At 45.3% G+C, this 21,756-nt stretch overlaps 2 protein-coding genes across 7 annotated transcripts in view; one reads left to right on the top strand and one right to left on the bottom strand.

Annotated features, from left to right (window-relative positions):
- The window catches only part of PLCD1 (phospholipase C delta 1), a 49,336-nt gene extending 34,811 nt beyond the window's left edge, over positions 1-14,525 (top strand). For both annotated transcript variants that reach the window (XM_010712325.3, XM_010712324.3), the window contains exons 7-15: positions 767-911; positions 1,893-2,042; positions 6,510-6,677; positions 8,156-8,312; positions 8,572-8,688; positions 9,240-9,418; positions 9,905-10,037; positions 12,913-13,062; positions 13,432-14,525. In XM_010712325.3, the coding sequence (XP_010710627.1) occupies positions 767-911; positions 1,893-2,042; positions 6,510-6,677; positions 8,156-8,312; positions 8,572-8,688; positions 9,240-9,418; positions 9,905-10,037; positions 12,913-13,062; positions 13,432-13,523 (1,291 nt within the window). In that variant the 3' untranslated portion in view covers positions 13,524-14,525. The remainder of the gene's footprint in view (positions 1-766; positions 912-1,892; positions 2,043-6,509; positions 6,678-8,155; positions 8,313-8,571; positions 8,689-9,239; positions 9,419-9,904; positions 10,038-12,912; positions 13,063-13,431) is intronic.
- Positions 14,526-14,839: 314 nt separating this feature from the next.
- The window catches only part of VILL (villin like), a 33,770-nt gene continuing 26,853 nt past the window's right edge, over positions 14,840-21,756 (bottom strand). For all 5 annotated transcript variants that reach the window (XM_003206932.4, XM_019616222.2, XM_019616219.2 and 2 more), the window contains exons 17-20: positions 21,244-21,432; positions 19,371-19,439; positions 18,353-18,601; positions 14,840-17,409 (exon numbers count right to left, since the gene is read on the bottom strand). In XM_003206932.4, the coding sequence (XP_003206980.1) occupies positions 17,296-17,409; positions 18,353-18,601; positions 19,371-19,439; positions 21,244-21,432 (621 nt within the window). In that variant the 3' untranslated portion in view covers positions 14,840-17,295. The remainder of the gene's footprint in view (positions 17,410-18,352; positions 18,602-19,370; positions 19,440-21,243; positions 21,433-21,756) is intronic.

Raw genomic sequence — 21,756 nt, 5'->3', positions numbered from 1 at the left:
AAAAAAAAATCCACGATTCTTACTGCAGTGATTTAAAGGATTTGTGTTATCTGAAATGTATTATTGGGAGTTGCATAAAAGAGGCAAGATCACCTCCAAGGAAGTTAAATCTTTCATAAAAAAACTTTGATTTGAAAGTAGATGAAACTAGAAGTATGGATGTGTGGAAGGGAGTTTCAAATGGGAATTCAGTCTGTAGACTCAATTTGGGAAACTGGCCCCCTGCAGTCTCCCCAGAGGTAATTAATAACAGCTTGGAGGATTCATCCCTCAGATCTTATCAGATCTTATCAGATCTAGGTGAAGAACACACATCATCCCGGCTTCAAGATCTGGCTTCTGTAGCTGACTTTCTTTCTTCCAGTACATTTCTTCTCGTCGCCATCTTTGGGAAAAGACTTGGGACACAAATATGAATGTCCTTTCTCACTTAACACTTACTGTGTCTCCTTCTTCAGATAGCCCTTAGTTTGGGCTTTCAATGACCTCTTTTCTCAGATCCCACCGTGCCTTCCTTGTTCAGCCTTCAGCTCTGTTCCCCTGAGCTCTCCTGATCCCATCCTTTCTCCATCTGCTTTCCTGTTTTTCCAAGCTCTCCTTTCTATCTTGATCTCTGAACTACCCATCAACTTTCCCAGGCAATACCTGTGACTGATCCACTTTCTGCCTTGAACCCTGAACTTCCTATCTGTCTTCCCAGGCAATATCTGTGCCTGATCCTGAGCAGGTTGTTTAAAACCCAACCAGGTCCCTTCTTTGTTTCCAGAGCCCTCACCAAAGGTTGCCGCTGTGTGGAGCTGGACTGCTGGGATGGCCCTAACTCGGAACCTATCATTTATCATGGCTACACTCTCACCTCCAAGATCCTCTTCTGTGATGTCATTAAGGCCATCAAGAACTATGCTTTCAAAGTAAGGATTGGGAATCCTGAGACTCTCTAAGATTTCTCATACTATACTGATAGCAGGTCTCTGCTCTCCCAGCAGAGAGCTTAAAATTGAATACTTCACCGTAACTTTTCTATGGGTAGAAGATACGTGCTTCGTCTAGGCATCCAGGTTCTGCTTTCTGAACAGATCCATTCCTGGAAGTTTCTGGTCAGGCAGGGCACAGCCTTGGGATAAGTTAAGTCTGTGCTAGCACAGCTAGATGTTGGACGCCCCTGCAGTTAAAATAATGCCCAATTTCTTGAACATACATGGTAGGAAATGCAAGAAAACCCTTGATTTACTTGGCTTTGATGCCTCAAGGTCTACTCTTACATTGGAGGAATTATATCTGTGTGTGTTGGAGGGATTGATGCAAAGGACTGCTTAGAAGCTCTGCTTTAAAAGGAACAAGCAGGTCTGGATTCTTATGTGGCAATGCTAAGCTAGCAGCCTTTAAAATCCTAGCGTGTACTTTCTGCTATTTTCCTTCAATGCATTCGACTTGAGAACCAATACCAAGTTTTCTTTGGGGCTATAAAGCAGTGACAATGGCAATGCCTTCAGTACACAAAATATCTAGGGGGCCACAGAGAACCAGATCAGGCCTATGTGTGAATTCAGGAAAGATTCATGTCAATTAAGGATCAATTAAGCAAGCCTCCCTTCCCCTGACTTAGGAAGATTCTCTGACGACGGTGTGAGTGGAGAATGGAGGCACAGGGAGCTCCACAAACTGTCCCACTGAAGGAATTCTGATCCAGCCCGCTGCCCTGTCCATGGGATCATCATTTCAGCAAGGCATCAGCATAGATCTGAGTAGCTAGTGCACACCTGAATTTGTCCTTTTTTTTTTACTCCCTGTTGCTGACGCACTCATTTCCAGAGAAATCAACAACGGAGTTTATATATAGGATGGTAAAATTTCAGAGTTCAATTATGATGGATGTTACTGTCTTGTCCTAGACTTCACCGTACCCTGTCATCATCTCCCTGGAGAACCACTGCAGCCTCGACCAGCAGAAGGTCATGGCTCAGCACATGACAACGATCCTGCAGGACATGCTCCTGGTCGCCCCGATTGATGGAAGCAAATCACAGTTCCCCTCCCCAGAGGTGAGCAAGGCCACTCCTAGCACATTCTGCCCTCTGAAGGTGGGACAAGAGAAGTCTGTTCTTGCTGGATGCTAACTGGGGAACCAGTGGAAATTACACTTGCTGACAAGTAGAGCTTGCCTGGGTGCAATGGTAAAATAAGAAATAGGAATAGTTGTTAGAAATACCCTGTGCACATCAAACTTCAAAATGAACTGCTTCTTGTTTGTTGTGTAAGGACTCAGAGGAGATAGCCCTGAGGAACTAAGGACACTTCTGGTCTGTTTACTGAGGCATGGCGGCGTCCTTCATCCCATAAGGAGGGAATGCAAGGGAGCTGAGTCCTGAGGATCTGTCTTGTGTCTGTTCCCACACCCTGAAACTGAATATGGCCAATCCTCTGAAACATAGAGAGGTTGCTGTGGAAACCCAGGCTGTTGATGAGAAAGTCATGAGAGCTGAAAGGACAACTATAATTATTTGTCCCTTGAAACCCAAGGGGAAAAGCAGCACAAGTGGCCTAAAACTGGGTCAAGTGTGAGATATCCTTCCACTGAGAATGGCCTGGGCTGGGATGGCGGTGTGGAAGGGCTTATGGAAGAGTCCTTGGAGGACAAGGGAAGGTGGGAGGTTACCTGGAGGACAGGTTCCACTGTGATTGCTATGAATTATGGCAGTGTGAGGCAGTGAGCTGAGCGTGGACCCTGCAGGGGGAAGGAGATACGCAGCCCTCGTAGTGTACCACTGCAAGAATATCTGGTAATTAGGAAAAAAAAAAAGAAAAAAAAAAGTAAGGAAGTACTTACTATAATATGAAAAAAAACAATTTGTTTCCAAAAAAAGAAGCCAAAATGTTCATCTGTTTCCACCCTTTGTGTCTGTGTTTTCTTTCTTTCTTCCCTCCTGATTACTTTTCAGAACAGACTGTTGTGTGAGTAGCTGCCGTTCCCTTTATATCGCGTTTCGTTGCTAAAGAAATCATTTGCCAAGAGTTGGAGAAGGGCTAGCCAGGGCTGGAAGGAGTTTGTGGGTAGGATAAAGCTGACAGTCAGCAGGGGAGAAAAGGGGGGGAAACGAGCCACCCCAAATATCTTGGACTTGGTTGGACTTGATGATCTTGAAGGTCTTTTCCAACCTGGGCAATTCTATGATTCTATGGTTCTATCTATCTTCTACTTTTTCTCCCTCTCTCTTTTCCTCATTTCCTTTTCTGACTTTCCCCTTTTTTGGGAACGCTGTGCCTCACTTGATACAATGCCTGGCGCAGAAGGAAGCTGATCCGGGTTGGTCCCTCAGCACTAGTGCAATAAATTCGGATGAATCATAATTTTTAATGCTGCTGCTTCAGCGAGACCTTTGCACTGGCAGACAAGTGGGGCCTCCATTTCAGAAGTGACTCTTCCCCAGTGAGGTTACACCCAGCATGGAGGCAGGTCTCTGCAGGCTCTTAACTGAGTTGGAAAATCAGCGTTTTCCGTGTTACGTGCTGGCTTGTTATTTATCCTCAGCGTAGGATGGGGAAAGCTGCTGACAGCCTTTCAAAACACCACCTTGTGACCAGGGGATGATATGAAGAAAGAAAAGTGAAACACCAGGGAAGGAAATGTGTGATTTGTGCTTAAGGGGATGACCCCAGCTTCCCAAAGATGTTTTTTCCCATTCTTGTGCTTGTCTGACCTCCTGCTCTCTTTGCCCAGGTGGACACCTGGCCCTCGCCGGAACAGAAAAGCCCAGATCTACCTTTACTGAATGGATCTGGGATGATCCCCTCCAGCGGAGGGACTGATCCATTTAGTTTAAAAGGAGACAAAATACCAATGTAGTAACACATATCCTTTCTCTTCTCTTACTTTTCCTGTTTTCCTGCCATGTGAACTAGAACAGTGTGTTTGTGGAAAACACATTGAAGCTGAAGCACTAAGAACAAAAAAAAAAAACAGTAGAAACCCCTTAGATTTTTCCACTTCCTTGTGAAGCTGGCATGGAGGAGCCAGAGAGAATGTAATATATTTTTTTCTTAGAAAAAAAATACAGGATTCACCACTGGGAGGAGATCTGAAAGGCTGTAAATAAAAGCAGGCAGAGCAGAATGAGTAAGCAGGGCAACGTCAGTAATTAAAGGAAGATAACACAGTTTGTAGTCATACTACCAATGCACAGTACAGCCCTGGGCAGGCATCTCATTCATTAGGTTCCATTTAGGAATGGAGTATCGGGCTACAAAAAGTGTCCAAATACTTCTATCAAGCTTCTCTCTTTAAGTCCTGATCATGAATTAAAGGCCTATAGGATAAAAAGCCAAAAGCCACAAAAAAGTTCCAGGAAAGCTTCAGGTCAATGCCAGGGCTGTAGGGAAGAGGTGCTCCAATCTTTGCTACTGATTGCTTACTGCAGGCCTTTCTGCTTAATTCCTGATCTGCACAGGGTTCTGCTGGGGTTCTTTCCCCACTGTCCATACATACCAGCTAGAAATGATGCAAAAACCCATCCCTAGGATGAGACTAAACTAGCTGCTAACATTCAGCATACCAGGCTTATTCCATACCCCTCTAGCTTTTTGATGTTGGACACCCTTCACCATGGGGATGGTTTTGGGCTGAATATATTAGCCTTACTGAGTGACCCTTCGGACCATGAGCACCCCAGTGCAGTGACTGGGGCTCTGCAATCCCACACCCAGCATCTGTCCCATGGATCAAACCCACTGCTGTGCCCAGTGCCCCATTCAGCATCACCTTGAGCCATGCCATTCAGCAAACACATCCAGGATAGCAGCAAGGCAAGGCTCAGCACAACTGACCTGAGATCTCTCCCTTGATAATGTGTTTCTTCCCCATTTTTTGGAGACTCTTTTCATCCTTTGATGCTGCTCATTGTAAAAACCTGCAGTATCTAAGCTCAGGTGCCCCGACAGACATCTGCAGATGGAGCAATGCTTTGAGTTGGTGCATCAGGTCTGCACATCTCCTGAAAGTGAACGTGTTAATCTCACAGCTTCTCTGACATCAGATAGGTATGTTCATCCTGAGAGCAGAACGCAGTGTGACAGTTAGCCTTTGTGTATCTATGTACTTGAGCACATCACTTTGGCTGCTTATGAACTAGTTAGTATAAACAGGACAGTTGGAGGTGTAGTTCACCTCTTTCCAGGCGGCTGTCTAATCACATCCTAGGGGTGTTAATTTTCTGTTGACTCTAAAGGAGGTGTCGAAGGCACAGAGTTTGTTGAGGTGGCTCCTGTTAATATGCCAGCACCACTGGGTTGAACATTGGAAATTAAACTTAGCAGTGGCTGTCAGGTCACTAATAAAGTCAAGAAGCTTTCAGGTAAAATAAACGCATGTCTGCAGACCTTTTAAACTACTCTGCTTGTAACAGCTTTGCTCCTGATAAAATGAACAGTGCTTTCATTTAAGACAGGTGCCCCGTCCCAGATCATAGGCTTCCAAAGGGACCAAAGCCATGTGTCAGAACCATTGCACATACAGAGCTGAGCTTCCTTTGGTGTGCAGCAGAAAAGGTGAGAAAGCAGTGGAGCTGCACTTCTGGAAATCTAAGGCAATGTATGGTTTACAAGGGAACATAAGGAAGTAAAAGAGTTGCATCAGTTCCACCATGCTACATGTTCTCAGTGCACTCCAGCATGCTTGTAGCTTTTCCTACTTTCTTAGTTATGTTCCTCTTTGGGCTTGCCACAGGCGACTGGAATAGCTCTATGGTCTACTTGTTGAGTATTTATTGAGCATTTCAGCTAATACTTCTTCTTAAGACAAGGAATCTACTCAACGGAGCCGAACTGATGAGCTTAATGTCTTTCCCCTCAGGCTAGAAATACTTAATATCACATGAAGGGGAACAAATTCAGATGGAGCAAATGCATGTATGTATATGTGTCTGTGTCTGTCAGCTTATTTAAAACCTCAGTAAAGTGGATCAGCACCCAAATTTTGGACTTTGCTTCTTAATATCCACAGCACATTCCTCCCAGCTGCCTTTGTGCAGCTTTTGAGTGACAGAGTGAGTTCCTCAGAGTAAACAGATCATTTGTGGTAGCTGAAGAAAAATGTTCTTGGCTACTGCCTCATGTGCCAGTGTCAAATTTCGGCTTAAATCAAGTTTCATTCGCAGCTTAGCCAGTCAGTGAGGAGCTGGGCTGGTCTCCACAGAGACACAATCAATTTGCTTGCACCCCAAAGAGGGGAATAGTGTTGCTTTAAAAAAGATTTTTGGTGTCATTTGAGAGCAGAGGTGTTTGTTTCTTCTGCTGGAAGAGGCAGATATAAGATGTTGCTGAAAGAAGAGGGGACACGTTACACAGAGTTATATTGGCTAAATCTGAGGCTGTGTTTTTCTGGTATGAGCAGCACCCTCCAGAGCCAGCAGTACCAAACACATCCATGTGGCAACAAATCTCCCACTGACTTCACTGAAGGGAGCAAGGCCAGGGGACAAACTGCTAATCACCTTTGCCTGCTTTTCCTTGTGCAGCAACTGAAAGGGAAGATCCTTGTGAAAGGCAAGAAGCTGAGCAGACAGGAAGACCCCACTGGGACAAATGGGAACAACAACCTGGAGGCTGAGGATGTCTCTGATGAAGATGAAGCAGCTGAAATGGAAGATGAATCTGTGAAGACAGAGGTGCAGCAGAAAGGGAAGGTAAGTAAAAGAAGTAGCTGAATCCCTAAAAGGGTTAAACCTGGAAAGGCAAAAAAGCTATAAAGTAGATCTTTGCCTACTGCATAAGGCATAGAAATCCTGCATCAGGAAGTCTGATCTTGTTAGCCAATCCCATGTCTTATGCTGGCAAACCACTTTCTAGCTGGGCTTTGTGACATGACTGGGAAAAAAAAAATAGCAATTGATATATATTTCTAATATGCTCTCAGCTAAGCACAAGCATGGATATCTTGCAAGGCCGTCCGACTATGCTGCTTTTCTTCCCTCTCTAAAAAGAAGCTGAAGGACCCAGCAGCTGGGACAGCCACTTAGCAGAGTGTCACATGTTGCAATGGGCTGCCCAGGGGGGTGGGGAAGCCACCATCCCTGGAGGTGTTCAAGAAACGTTTACATGTTGTACAGAGAGACATGGTTTAGTGGGAAATATTGCTGACAGGTGAATGGTTGGACTGGATGATCTTAGAGGTCTTTTCCAACCTTGGTGATTCTATGATTCTATGGTTTATGGATGCAGTGGATGAGAATGTGTTCAGTCCACTTCCATCTGACTTCCAGATATCTGTTTCTCATGAATCTATCATCACATTGTTAGTTACTGGGGGCTGATGGTTTTCTGGTAACATTTTGGGACGTGCCTGCACCCTCACTGGCCATGTTTTGATGACCTCATGCAGCAGAAAGAACTATGAGAAGAGGGTGTCAGTTTACCAATGGGGTGACTGTTTTGGGAGGAAAAAAGCTTACCACCACATTAGTATTTTTCTCCCTATTGTGAGGGCATTCATTTTTTTTCAGACTGCAGGTCGTTGTGAAGGCCATATTCCTTATGGATCAGGTTCATAGATGACATAAATTTATTCAGTCGCATTGATGACAAAATTGATTGATATTGCCTCAGAATCTAGTCTGATATATGCTTTCCTTTGCTGATTTGTTTACCATTTGTGGTTTTATTTCTTTTTCTAATCTGTAGTCAACAGAGTGTATAATTTTGAAGACTGTCATTTTCTTTTCTTGCGTTTGTTGGGAGCTGATGACACTCACTTCACTTGTGATCAAGGCTGTGGAATAGTTGGCACCAGAGCATTGTGAGAACTTCCTAGTTCAAGATAAAAAAAGCCAAAGGTCTGAGGCACAAGGGTGTCAAAACATTTATCTCGTTCAGGTAGTCGGTGTTATCACTGAACAGGCCAGTGGCTGGTGAAATGTGCCCATACTGTTACTTCTGTAGGTAGCAGCAGTGTTGTTATTCTGCATGATGGTCTGAGAGGAGGGATTAGCCTTTTCTGTGCAGGATAAGGGATGCAGCAAGGGCAGTCTGCCCCTTTACCACCCTGTATGTGCATGGGGTTGCCATTGGGTGCTGATGGTGGGTATCCTTTCCATCTGTAGTTGATGATACAGGGCAGACCCAGGGTTTGTAGAGAAAACACAATTCTTCTTTCTTCTTTTTTTAGAGAGACACCCTCAAGCTGGCCAAAGAGCTGTCAGACACAGTTGTCTACTGCAAGAGTGTTCATTTCAATGGCTTTGAAGACCCCAGTCACCCTCGAGCTTTCTATGAGATGTCATCGTTCACAGAGAGCAAAGCTCTGAAACTAGCTCAGGAGTCTGGTATGTATGTTCTGCCTTGGCAAAAGGCCATCCTATGTCCCAGTCCTCCATAAAGTGACAGCTAGTGGTGATTAAACATGAAGCACCCCAAAGCCATAGGTCACAGGCTGTTACCAGGAAGGGTATTTTCTGCAGGCAGTTTACACACTCAGCCAGACTAGACAGAGAAGCACTATATACAGCAGCATCAAGAAAAAGTAGCCCCAATCACTGGAAAAAATTTTCTTCTTCTTCATCTTCTTCTTATTATTTTCTGTAGGAAACAGTTTTATTCTTCATAACATCAGGCACTTGAGCCGAATATACCCTGCAGGCTGGAGGACAGATTCTTCCAACTACAATCCTGTTGACTTGTGGAACGTCGGCTGCCAGATTGGTGGGTGCAACAGGGAGCTTGGAGAGGGTTAAGTTGGCCATGTTAGTCATGACCTGGCCACAGTGGGGCTTTGGCTGAGGTAGATGTTCAATTTCAGGCCAATTACAGGCAGAGAGGCTCAGTGACCACTGGAAGAGATGAGCTCTTGCAACTGCTAGGAGAGCTTTCCCTGCACTTTAAGTAGACAGAGAAACAACCTGAGAAGGATTTGTGGCTTTGCTTTAATTAATGGGTTTATCTAGAGGATGTGGTTATTCGATCAGATGACAAAAAAAATTCAATGCAGGACATTTTTTGACCAATTTTTCAACCCTCCTGCAGTAGGCAGGAGGATGACTGAGATGGCCATAACGGCTTCTCCTGCTTCTAACATCTGAATGGAAGAAATCCTCAGGGCAAGCAGATTGGGAGGGGCAGAGCTTATCAATGCTCTGTGAAGCATGGAAAAGTCAATGTTTATGTCCATGAAGTGCAATTTCATGTGAATAGAGTTGGTAGAAACAGACTCCTATTGATTTATCTGAAAGTGACTGAGCTTATTTATGTTGCAGTTGCCCTAAATTTCCAGACAGGAGGCACAGAAATGGATGTCTACCAGGGCCGGTTCCAGGACAATGGGTTTTCTGGGTATGTCTTAAAGCCGGAATTCCTCCGGGATGAGCAAACCAAATTCAATCCAAAATCCATCACAGAAGGAACATGGGGGACAAAGAAGAAGCTTCTACTTAAAGTAAGAATAGAAGTCAGAAAATTTTCTCCATAGCATCCATTTTGGGGGGGCATAGGTTGTACCTTCTCCTTTTTCTGGTCCCACTTGGACAATGTTATCCTAACTACTCATTTTCCACTGTGGGTATCTTTCTCAGTTCTCCATGGACTCTCATTCTCCAAGCACATGTGTAATGTTTGGCAGCAGGAGAGAGAACTGACAGTATTTACTACAGATGACCATACAGTCGTGTTATAGACACGCAATCAACATTCACCATTGTTGTTTCCACGTATCACCCAATCATGCTGGGGAGAGATAGAGAAGTTGCCTTTTTCATGACAATATTTCATTAGATGCTTTAGATCATTAAAGTTTCCTCTGAAGAGTGTCACGATGCTGGCTCTGAAAGACCAGCACCCTCAACAGGACCTGTAGTCCTGCAGAAAGGGAGGGAACCACTCTCTCTTACTGGCATCCTGATCTTTTGCTCTGTTTCCTCCACAGATCATCTCTGGTCAGCAGCTGCCCAAAGTAAACAAGAGCAAAAACTCCATCGTTGATCCTAGGGTAACAATTGAGATCCATGGCGTCCAGCAGGATAACAACAAGAAGCAGACCAAAGTCATTGAAAATAATGGTAAGGGGTTTTCTTCCATGCTGTGATGCCCTGGGGCTGTAACCCTTTGGTTTCATATAGCAGCATCTTCCTCATCAAGACCTGCTGCCCTGTGGCCTGCCTAGATACACCCAATTTTAATCACACAAAGCAAATACACCAGGTGATGATGGCCTGCTTCAGTAGGGGGACCCTAGCTGTACAACAGATTGATGTCCATATGGGGCATTTGTTTCAGGGGTTTTTCCATCTCTTTTATTTACGGGTTGTTTGGAGACAGAAATTGCCTTCAAAACAACATCATCCAGCTGAGTTGTTTTGAGATTGGCTGCCAGATCTGCAGAGCTAGAGATTTGGAAGTGCTCTTTACATCCATGCAGTTGGATCTGACCTGGGACACACAGGATCCCTTCAAGATCTTCCCAGAAAGGACCGTGTATGGCTGATTTTATTCTGAAAGAGCTATAAGCTCACAAGAGTGTGGTGGCAAGGGACTGTAGAATTGTCCATTCCAAATCCTGCTCAGAGAAGGACCAACCTGTAAGTTAACTCAATTTGCTCGATGTGTTACACAGGTGAATTCAAAGTATCTCAAAGGATGGTGTTTGCTCACACTCTCTGGGCAAGTGATCCAGTCTTTGACTTAGGATAAAATAAGATCTGTACTTAATCAGAAATTCACTTGTTGCCATTTGTGCCTGTTAATGTCATGCTTTTGCTGTGCATGTCTAAAAAGAGTCTGGGTCCATTTTCTCTATAAGGAGAAAGTGGAAGATGGCAATAATAATTCTCTTGGCCTTCTCCAGGCTGAACAGCTTGAGCTCTCTCAGCTTCTTCTCGTATGTAATGTAGTTTGTGCAAAAGCAGAACATTTCCTGTAGCTCAGAGCCTTTTCACAAGGCATGGACACTGCATCTGCTTATTCTTTTGGCCAGAGCATCCCCAGTGCTAAGTTAATGCATTTCACAGCAAAGTAGCAGATGAGGGAAGAAGGCTGTAAGCCCGCTGATCCAAAGAGCCAGGCTCCTTCTTCACAGTCGCACTGATATTTCACATCCCTGCGGACCACATTTCTCACTGGTCAAACATGGCCATGGCTTTCCTCCATGCCATGAAAGTCAGAATACTGTGGCCTTCAGCAACAGTAGAGGGCAAGTTCAGTTTTCTCTTCTGTGAGAATAACCAAGAGGAGTCTGAGAAATCACAAACATGTACACAGGCATGGCTTTTGTGCAGAGCCAAGAACTAGAAAAGCAGTGAATATTTTCCTCCCTGCTAACATTGTTTCCCTTTTCCTCCTTTCCTGTTTGACTAATTCTGGCCCAGTTCCGAAAGCTCATGGTCATTTCCTTTGCCTACAACCATTTTTATAATGTCTCAGGTGAAGGCTGCGTAAGGAACATTTTAGAGAGACCAGGCCTATTCCTGAGGGCCCCGCTGTCAGCCTGTGACTGGCAGGAGGGATACTGGAAGGATTCTGGAGGGAGAGTTACCCAGAGAGAAGTTAACTATCAGTGTTGGAAAGGGCCAGCTGCAGAGATGGGTTTGCTTTTCCAAATGGGCCTGAGGTTTTGGCTGTCATCGTGCTTCAGCAGCTCACCTGATGTGATGTGCTGGGGCTGAAGCAATGGGCTGTGGATGCTGGATAAGCCCCAGTTGTGCAGGCATGGAACTCCAAAGGGGGTGAGAACCTGCAGGCTCAGCAGCTTTTGGTGTCTACTATGGCTCTGAGATGGGCTGAAAATTCCCTACAGATACCAGCACAATTAAATCTCCTGTCCTAAGGCTAATGACTTCCCTTTCAGTTTTGTGATTTCTTCTCCCATGGGACTAGTCACTCTTTTTTCCAAGGATCAGTGGGATCAGGAGCACGTGTTTTATCTGAGCAGTCTATTGAATTTAATCCCATGAAAGTCCAAATAAAATGCAGCAATCCAGCACAGGTGTTTTGCTATGGCACTATTCACAGACCCACCTGGAACCTTCAGGGCCAGCTGAAGGATCTCTGCCTCCTGTTGCATTACCCATGAATCCTCCATGACCAGCAGGCTTGAGTTGATGTTTTGCTGTCCTTGAGCTTCTGCTGTGCACAGGCTGTGCTGATGGCAGTGGAGTTTCAAACAGGATGTCCTCTTCTTCTGTTTGCTTCTGGGGAGTGGTTTGTTGAAACTGCAGGGAGCACCAGAATGACCCGGAGGGAAAGCACTGCATTTTCTTTTTGTCTCTCATCTGACATGATGATCATGGCTTTGTTTTCTTTGTGAGTCTGGATCAGAAGCTCCTTACCTATGACAGAGGTGGGGCTAGTCTGGCTGTCTCAGAAATTGCCGTTATGCAAGGTGGCATAAACCATTTTGTCCCTAGTCTTAATGATGCTTTTTATAATCAGGCACTCCTCACTGCAGACAGGGAAACTGAGGCACTGAATTATGATGGATGGGTGCACCTTGAGCACTCAGTGAGGCATAAAACCCCAGAAAGCTGTCATAACACAAAGGCATAGTTCTCCTCTCTGCTCTCTCTTGGTGGTCCATTGGGTGGTCTATTGTGGAGGCAGGAGTCAGGCTCGGTGATCCTTATGGGTCCCTTCCAGCTTAGGGTGTTCTATGATTCTGTGATTGGTCTGGATTGGTAAAATGTTTCTGCTGGTCTAATGGCAAACTAAGATGCATGTGTCAGCCAGTGAGAGCCTTTGGAGCAAAGCTGAGTTCAGCCCCCTTCTGCAGATGCAGTGCTGAGGTCAACAGCGAACAGCCTAAGCTGAAGGATTTATTGATACCAGGTGTATTCATAAATACTGGGAGCAAGATTCTCAGCACTTCCTGCTTGTAAACATCTCTACCTCCCTCCTTGTTTGTGAGCAGCTCTAACCTCCTTCCTTGTCTGTGTTGTTTAGGCTTCAACCCAAAGTGGGACGAAGAGTTTACATTTGACATAGAGATCCCTGCACTTGCCCTGGTCCGATTTGTGGTAGAAGACTTTGACATGTCAACCAAGAACGACTTCATTGGGCAGTATACTGTTCCCTTCACCAGTCTGAAGCAAGGTAAGGCCCTGCTCACCATTACATACACCCAACGACTGCTTTGGGATCTCTAGTGTCCTACATAGAGCCCACCACACCTTGGATTAGAACTTGTCCTTTCTCTGTGGTCTGAGCAAGATGACAGATAACTTATTAAGCAGCTGCTGAACTCTGGCTCAGGGCAAGGGATCCCATTGTCTCCAGTGGCCTTGGGTGTGTTATGTTACCAGTGCCCAAAGCCATGCCTCTCTGACCTACCTATTCTGTGGGGCACAGGGAACAAAGAGCTTTCAGGGACAGGGAAATGTCATTGCAGGGTCTTGGTAAATGCTAGGAAATGTCTTTCTGACAGGATTAAAGGCCATTCTCCATCTGTGTCCCTTTTTTCAGGTTACCGCCACATTCACCTTCTGACCAAGAACGGAGACCCGTACTCCTCCTCCACCCTCTTTGTGTATGTCAACATCCAGGACTGTGATTAGCAGCTCAGCTCTTTCAGGGTGCGTTGGACCATCTTACAGACCTACAAGGAACTCAGCACATGTCATCTGCCAATGTCAGGGTCCCATCAAACCCACAGTGCCTTCTCCAGAGCAGCACATGGTACCCATGGGGTCCTGACGTAAAATAGCCATCAACTCCCTCCCTCCTGCGAGTTGGAAACATCCTAATGCTGCTGTTGAGATTAATCCTTTTGTACTTGTTCAACCAATCCAGCTGTGTTTTTGAGTTCACTTCATATAGTGTGATTTTTAATTCTGCTTTTAGTAAGAGGATAGAGGCTCCTTTTTAGCAAATCCTGATTTGGGTTTGGTCACACATCTGAACAAAATACCTAACATCTATGCAAGAAAAACCCACTTTGACACTGAAATCAGGAGCCAGACACCAGGTGACTTCTTGCAACTTCAGCTGTCAGCCATTCTTTACCATCCTTTACCATGAAGTCCTAAAGGAGGATACGACTCTCCTCTTATCTGTTACAGATTAAAACAAGAAAGCTGCACTACAAAGGGCCGTGTTATATAACTTGACTTTCTTTTTGTATTATAATAAAAAATACATGAATACTGCTCTGCCTGTGTGCCTGGCTTCCAGCCAGGTCGCTTTGCATTCAGAGCCTGGCTCTTATCCTGTGAAGGAGAATAAAACTGCAGAATGGCAAATTTCCCTCTATCCCAAAGTGAAGCCCACTTAGAGGGACTGCAGAGATGAGAGTGGAAATAAATACACTGAACTGACAGTAGGGCGTTTTGTTTTGTTTTTATAGGAAAATCTCTTTTTTAACCCCGAGGAAGCAGTGGTAGAAAGAGTTTTAAATGTTAGCTTGATCCCATTGCACTGCAGAGGTAACCCAGCACAAGCAGACAAAAGAGTTTTGAACAACAACCCAGTATTTATGGCAAAAGGTGTTTGTTTTTTTTTTCTAGCACAATAGTGGAGTTAAGTGAATATTGTTGAAATAAAATAATATATATTTTGAAGCTCCGATGATGTTACTAACACTGTGTTAGACTATTAAAAAAATATCTGGAAAAGTCCAATTACTTGTCACCATTTGCCTCTTTGGCTTACCCAAATGCAACATGCATGAACTTAGAGACATACCCACTAAATTTCTTTTGTCAGTCTTCTTGGGGGTTTGTATGGCTGGCGTTGGAGTGGGTGGGCTGCTACCAAAATGGTTCATTTCCTTTTAAGCAAATTCCATTCCACACCTTTTTTGAATCTAAAATAGTGTGGATTTAGTGATCTTTGGGCCCACTGCAAAACGGGGCTTCCTTCAGTCCAACCTGGAGTTTGTTATGCTGTAATTGTTGGACAAACTGATTTTTCCTCCTCACTATAATAATCTGTGATGTTGTAAACCATTGCCAGATTAAATGTGAATTATATCCACACCCAAAAGTCTGAAATGGAATTAATTGCCAGTGACTGAAAGAGTTCGTGAGCAGCACAGGCCTCTGAGGCAGATCTGGGAGTCCTAGAGTGATATAGAGTCTGAGGGCAAGGGCTGTGAGGGGCAGCTGAGGTCCTTGGGGGTCCCTTCCAACTTGGGATATTCTGTGTTTCTGGTAAAAGCAGGAACCAAAGCAACATGGAACAAACTGGCCTCATCTCCTTCATCTGGCTGGATTCCTGCTGCTCTCCATTCAATTATGTGATGTTCGTTAGGCCCGTAGGCAAGGCGATAGGTGGAATTGCTGCATTTTATCATAGAATCATTTGTAAAGATCATAGAGCTCCAACTCCTCTGCCGTGGGCTGGTTGCCCCCCACCAGTTCAGGCTTCCCAGGGTCCCATCCAGCCTGGCCTTGAGCATCTCCAGGGATGGGGCACCCGCAGCTCTCTGGGCACATTATGAAGTGGCACATGCAATTCATTAATGTGGGAGCTGGCAACAGCACACCACAGCAGGGTGCTATAAATATTGTACATAAATTGCTGCTTCCAGCTGTGCTGATAGTGGTTGGAGCAGGAAAAAGGTGCAGTGGTTGTATCTATCATGATCACAGTGGGAGAATCACACAGGTGATGAGACATTTGTGTCGCTGCTTGACTCCTACCTGCATGTAAGGGGTGTTGGGCTGGACCCTTGAGCAGAAATGGGCCACGGTGCTGGCTGGATCATGGAAGTAATGATGGTGTTGCAGCTGATGTAAGGTAACTGCCAATTCTCAAACACAAAGATCTGTCCCCAATATCCCACCAACTGGAGGTCCCTGCCTCCAGCCTGACCCGATGGTGATGCTTCAGCATTGCAGTGTGGTCCTGAGTGCTGCATGAGAGCTCCTTGACCACCAGCTGTCAGCAGCTCCTCATCTCCCATAGGACCTTCAGGAGCAGAACCCACATGATGGGGAGTACCGTTGGTGAGGCACTGGCACAGATTGCCTAGAGAGGTTGTGGATGCCACATTTTTGGAGACACCTAAGGTGAGGCTGGATGCGGCTCTGTGCACCTGATGGAGCTGTGGGTGTCCCTCTTCATTGCAGGGGAATTGGAGCAGATGGCCTTTAAGGGCCCCTTCCAACTCAAACAACTCTATGCTTCTATGATTGTGGTGTTTGTTCTTTTCTCCTAAAAACTGTTTTAAATTCCATGAAAGAAATAGCAATGGTTCTGCAGTGCTTTTCTCTACCACCATCCTATTCCACACACTGATCAAAGACATCTCCAATGCTGCTGTTGGCTGTTTATTTGGAATCATCAATCAGGCTGGAAATGGAGTAAAGCTTTAAAACCACATCTTTTGGTTTTTTAAACATAGGTTTTTCCTCTTTTCTTATACAGTTGCATCCCTTCATCCCTCTTACTCCTATTTCCCTCTCCAATCTGATTGAGCTCAATGTGGAACCAGCACCCTCAGCTCATGGACATCACAGGGATGGAGCTCTCCACTGGGACACATCCTGCCTCAGGTTATCATCCTCCAAGCCCTCCTGGCTTCATCAAGGCTCTGCTCTGTGGGCAGGTGCACTCATACTTACCCACACCCAGTCAAGCTCAGCAAGGCCAGGTGAGATTGGAGATGCAGAGTTTTGTTGGGCAGTCAAAATCAACAGCTGCATCTAGCCCCAAATCTCATCATCTTTTTGAAATAGAACAGCTAATAAATAGTCTACATATGTATGAGCATCTTTCCCCCCAACCTAGGTTCTTAGTTGTTTTACCTGTATTAGGCTATGCATATTAAGCTACAATTGATTCTCATTGGATGTGTGCATTAGCTTTTCTGCAGGATGAGAAGGTTCTTAACTGGCCAGTTGCACTCCATGGGCTACCCCAGCACACATCTGGCTATTCCATTCCCTTCCCCTGACTCCAAGGCACTCTGTCCTTCCCCCCAGGGCTTTCCCCTTCTTACCCCATCCAGAATTCACGTAACAGCTGCAAGTTGCCACTGTCTTACCTAAATCTTAACTTTTACAAATGGAGGAGGATTGCAATCTTGCAGATGTGGCAAACTGCAAAAGGGTGAAGAAAGAAGAGGCTACAATGCAGTTTTGACCACTTGTCTTCACAGCTATCAGCAATAAAGTGTCTGAAAGAAGCAAAAACTTCATGGAAAGCCATTCCTGCAAAACATTTTGCCATTCCCTGAATATAGGCTGCTGGAATAACTGCATTGGAACTTGGCCTGATTGAGATGTTGGATTGGGTTTGTTGAGCCAATGTCTGTGCTTCTTCCCTTCATCTCCTAAGAGAAGGGTTGGTCCCAAAGTTGTTGGATGCCAGGTGGCCCCTGCGGTCTCAGAAGAGTCCACACTGCTTCTTCTCATTCTGCTGTTTCCATTTGGGCATCTGGTAGAACTCGTGTTTGGACTTCCCAAAGATCTCGTGGAAATCAGCATCAGAGAGATAGTACTGCAGCAGGAAGAGAGAGCAAGAGAAAGTCAGCTTTGGCTTACACAAAGGCTGGGACACCTCCATTCAGTCACATCTCTTCCTCACCCTGTCAGAACTGAGCCCTGACCCCAGGCGAACAGCTCCTGCCCTGCTCTCTGTCTTCATGGTGGGAAATGGAATGTCCCATCCCAGCAACTATTCCTACTTCCCAGAGTGCCAGAGGAGTAATAGCCCAAGAAGATGCCTTGGTTTTGAGGGGTTAGCATGCTCTGGTCCGAATTTGGTCCCTGCTAATCATATTCAAGCCAAGGCAATTAATACTGCTTCTGAGAAATTCTGTTGGCTTGCTTCGAGTGGTTTCTCAAGCCAGCAATTTACAGTGAAAGCATCTCCCCTTGGCTTAGTTCCCCCTAAATATTCCACTTGAAATGTTCACTCTCATTTCTGGAAAGACAAAACGTTTTGTAGATAGTAGACAAAGAAAGATCCTGTGGGACACGGAAGTTAAATCTCTGGCATTTTGGATAAAAGAAAAGACCTGTACAGCTCAGCTGACACATAATCCTTTCCACAAAGGCATTGCTGCAGTGCAGAGCTGCTGGCCCAGTAGGAGATCAGCCCTCTGGCTTCAGGTGTTGACCAGGAGATCAGCAAGAAACTGGTCAAACATGGGTTGTTGAGAATAGGAAATAGCCCTGTGTTCCTCCCATCAGCTTGCTTGCACTCAGCCACAAATGTTGGCAAAATTAACTTTTCTTCCACTAGGAAAAAAAAAGAAAGGAATATTTTAACTACACTAAAACTACCACAGTTTCCTCTCATTTCTTCATGAGACCTTGCTGTCCAGCTGGCATCTCCTTGAGCCTGAGGTAGGACTAAATAACCTGACGTGCTGCCATACGTAGCCTACAACTAAGTTCCTGGGTAAGCTACAAGGCCATAACACCAGCAGTGCTGTCACCTCTTTTTTAGTGGGATCCACTCCTTCTGGAAGTTCATCCACAGTCTTGTTCATCAGCACCTCTCGGGAGTAAACTCCCTGGTCATTGGGCACTGTGAAAGGGCTGCCATTGGAGCTGCTGTTGGCGTAGCTGCTGCCGTCATTGTGGTTGAAGTGAGATTTGTACTCTGGGGAAACACTTGATGTGCTTGAACTAGTCAGATTGGTCATGCTGAGGGTTCTTTTGCTCAGGCTGATGTTGTTCAGGTCCTGCAAAATGGAGGAGAAATGTCAAGAGAAACGCTCTGGGGGCTACCTCTGCATCTTTCGTTGGGGCTGAAAGGACTGTTCTGGCACAGGCTATCTGCTTGTCTGCTGCTTTGGAGAGCCAAGCAGCAAGGAGAAAGACAACACTAGAACAACAGTCCAGCACTTCCATCAGTATTACATCAAGATGTTAGGACTGTTAAAAACACAACCCTGTTGGGAGCCCTTAGAAATAACAGAAGATACTTACGGTATTCTCATTTTTCCCAAGATAATGGCAGGGAAAGGTGTGTGTGGGAGCACAGATGGAAAGATCAGATATGACCATGTCTAAAACTTCTAAATTAGCTGCATACTTATACCCACGCTGCCATCTCTCCCATTCAAAACCCTTTCACTACCTTCTAGCCTTCCTCCTGCTGTTGTCCAGGGCAGAACCGATCCCATATGACTGCTATGTTTAGAACCTTTGGGATGCTGTGCTCTCTTTCTGGGACCTCCCGTTAGGTTGTGCCCTTGATCAGGGGCCCCACATCAGGGGTCTCGGGTGATACAGCTCTGAAAACTGCTCACACAACTCTTAATTGCATACATTGTATTTATGGGTTATTAATGACTTTCCACTGAGGAGAACGCCTCTGATCTTGACAGCTTGAGGTCCCCACGCCCCTACTCTGATCACTACAGCCTCTCCTTCATGCAAGCAGGTAGGGGGACATGGTGATGTTTAAGCTCAGGTATTTCCCAGCTATCTGGTCCAGTAGCCACTCACCACTGTGATCTCAGATAGAGCTGACACATCTCCTAAGCTGTTCTTCATCTCCTCATATGATTTGCCATCCTGAAAGTAAAGAGAGCTGTGAGAAGCATGTGCCAGCATTAAGCAGCATATGCTCGTGGGCTCTGGGCTCAGCAGATCACCCAGAGATGACCATGCAGCTGAGGTCTCCCTTAATCTCCAGTTCTGGAATGGAGAGACTCTGAGCTGTCACTTGAAAACAAAGAAACAGATGAATAGCAGGTGATGTTAAAAAAACCCCAAATTTTAGTGCTGTGTGTGACCAGGTTTCTCTTATATCCCAAAAAAGGAACACACTATATATATTGGCAAGTGGATGACTGTGCTTTCCGAAGCAGCCAGGAGATGTCAGTTCTTAACAGCACCATCCAGCAGAGATCTCCAACTAGAGTGAACAACACAAACATATGCAGTGCAGAACAAACAGATTTAGACCCCAAATGGAGCAATGAACACACACCCACATGTTTCTGGGATGTTCGCAGTTTGGATTGCTTGTCTGTAGCTGCTAAAGCTGCCTATAGAGGATACTTAAAGAGGCACGTATTCTGTAAGTTACCTCCTTTCTTTCAGCAGTTCCCCAGAAGAAAGAAACTGTTTTGAACTCAGTTCTAAGCATCAACATTGTTTTAAGGGTTGGCGCTCTAGGAATCATCTGTCCAAACCCAGCTGTTAAGGCAGACTTTCTGCCACCCCACTGACTGCAAAGAAGGTTGATGCAGATTCAGCTGTAGGAGAAACACGTCTTTGTACGAGATTCCCTTGGCACCTCCACCCCATTGCCCTGCTCCAGTATGGGAATTATTCACAGCCCTTTGGGTAACCAGAAGATGAGACTGCTCGTGAAGCAGCTGAACACTGATGTTCATGCAAAATACTGTACAGAGAAGGGACAACCATTGGCAGCCCACCATGGAAGGGTTTCAGAGAACACCAGCTCACAGCAACTTCTCCTTTCCCAAACTGTGCACACCAGTGCCATCGGGTGGCAGGAATTTGGCTGCAGAGCCTGGCAGGATTGCTTCTGCCTTGAATCATAGAATCACAGAATCATTAAGGTTGGAAAAGACCTTTAAGGTCATCTAGTGCAACCACCAACCCATCACCACCATGCCCACTAAACCATGTGATATTTCAGATCTATTAAGCACTGAAGCTCCTCCAGGTTTCTATTTCTGTGTTTCTAAATCAGCTTTTGAGAAGAAGGGTTGAATATAGGGACTCTCCTGGGCAGTTTGTGAACCAGGAGACAAGATCCACCTGCTCACATCTTACATTTCAGTTTGCCCTTATAGACAGGACAGATATTTTTCTTCTGTATTTTGAAAAATGAACACTTTTTTTTTCAATTGCTTTCATGATGTGGAACGTTTTGTTTTCACTCTGAACTTAATTTTACTATTAGCAGCCCGAAAATGTATTTTTGGCTGAGATCACAAACTTAGTTTGTAACCTAATCTCTTTAAAATAAAAATACAGGTATTGTGAATTTAAGCACACTTACTTCTATTTGCAAAAGCCCATTTCACCAAACAGGTATTTTCTGCTGAAGTGTGAAGTTCAGGACAGAGAAACTGTACATGTCCCATCCCTGGAGGATGCTCAAGGACAGGCTGGATGGGGCCCTGGGCAGCTTGACCTGGTGGGTAACAACCACCCCATGGTAGGGGCTGAAACTGGGTGGGCTTTAAAGATGTCTTTGTCTTCCAACTCAAGACATCTCTGATTCTACGTCATAAGAGAGGTTTTGCTCCGCACACCATACAGGAAATGGCTCACCGACACTGATACTCTTTAAGGACTGCTGAGCACACATGCACACCCCAGGGCTTTTCCAGCAACTTACACTCCATTTGTAGGGGTCCCAAGCGTTGAACCACCCTGTGAAGTTGAGGGGCTCACAGCCCTGCTTCACCAGTATGATTGGAGTTGCCAAGTCTCTCCCTGCTGGATGGGTCTTGAGATACTCCTTAGCTGAGGCAACTGCCTCATTCTTCTCATATGTGTTGGAGGCTTTGCCAATCCAGAGGAAAATCTGCAATGGGAGAACGTGTTGAAGATCAGTGAGCAGGCAGGACCTGTGCAGACAAAGCTGTTCGTTCTCTCATGACAAGTGAAGTGGAGAGAAGGCTGGAACTCTTGTTTGCCAATAACCCCCTGGGATTTTCATCTCAGATTTACTCCCAGCCAAGAAAGATTTTGCTTTTGAGATAGACACAAAACATAAATATTTCAGGAAGCAGTTCTCAAATGTTTCCAAGTAGTTAAACCTAGTACTTGCATGGTCAAAAACTTAAATGCCCTCAGAGCCCCTTAACAAGAGCAAGTCCTCACCATTGGTACTAGGATATGAGGAAGT

This window comes from Meleagris gallopavo, chromosome 6 (genome assembly GCF_000146605.3).
Source record: "Meleagris gallopavo isolate NT-WF06-2002-E0010 breed Aviagen turkey brand Nicholas breeding stock chromosome 6, Turkey_5.1, whole genome shotgun sequence".
In the NCBI taxonomy this organism is placed as follows: Eukaryota; Metazoa; Chordata; class Aves; order Galliformes; family Phasianidae; genus Meleagris; species Meleagris gallopavo.
The sequence above is the reverse complement of the archived record's forward strand: the minus strand, read 5'-3'. Positions and strand labels throughout refer to the sequence as shown.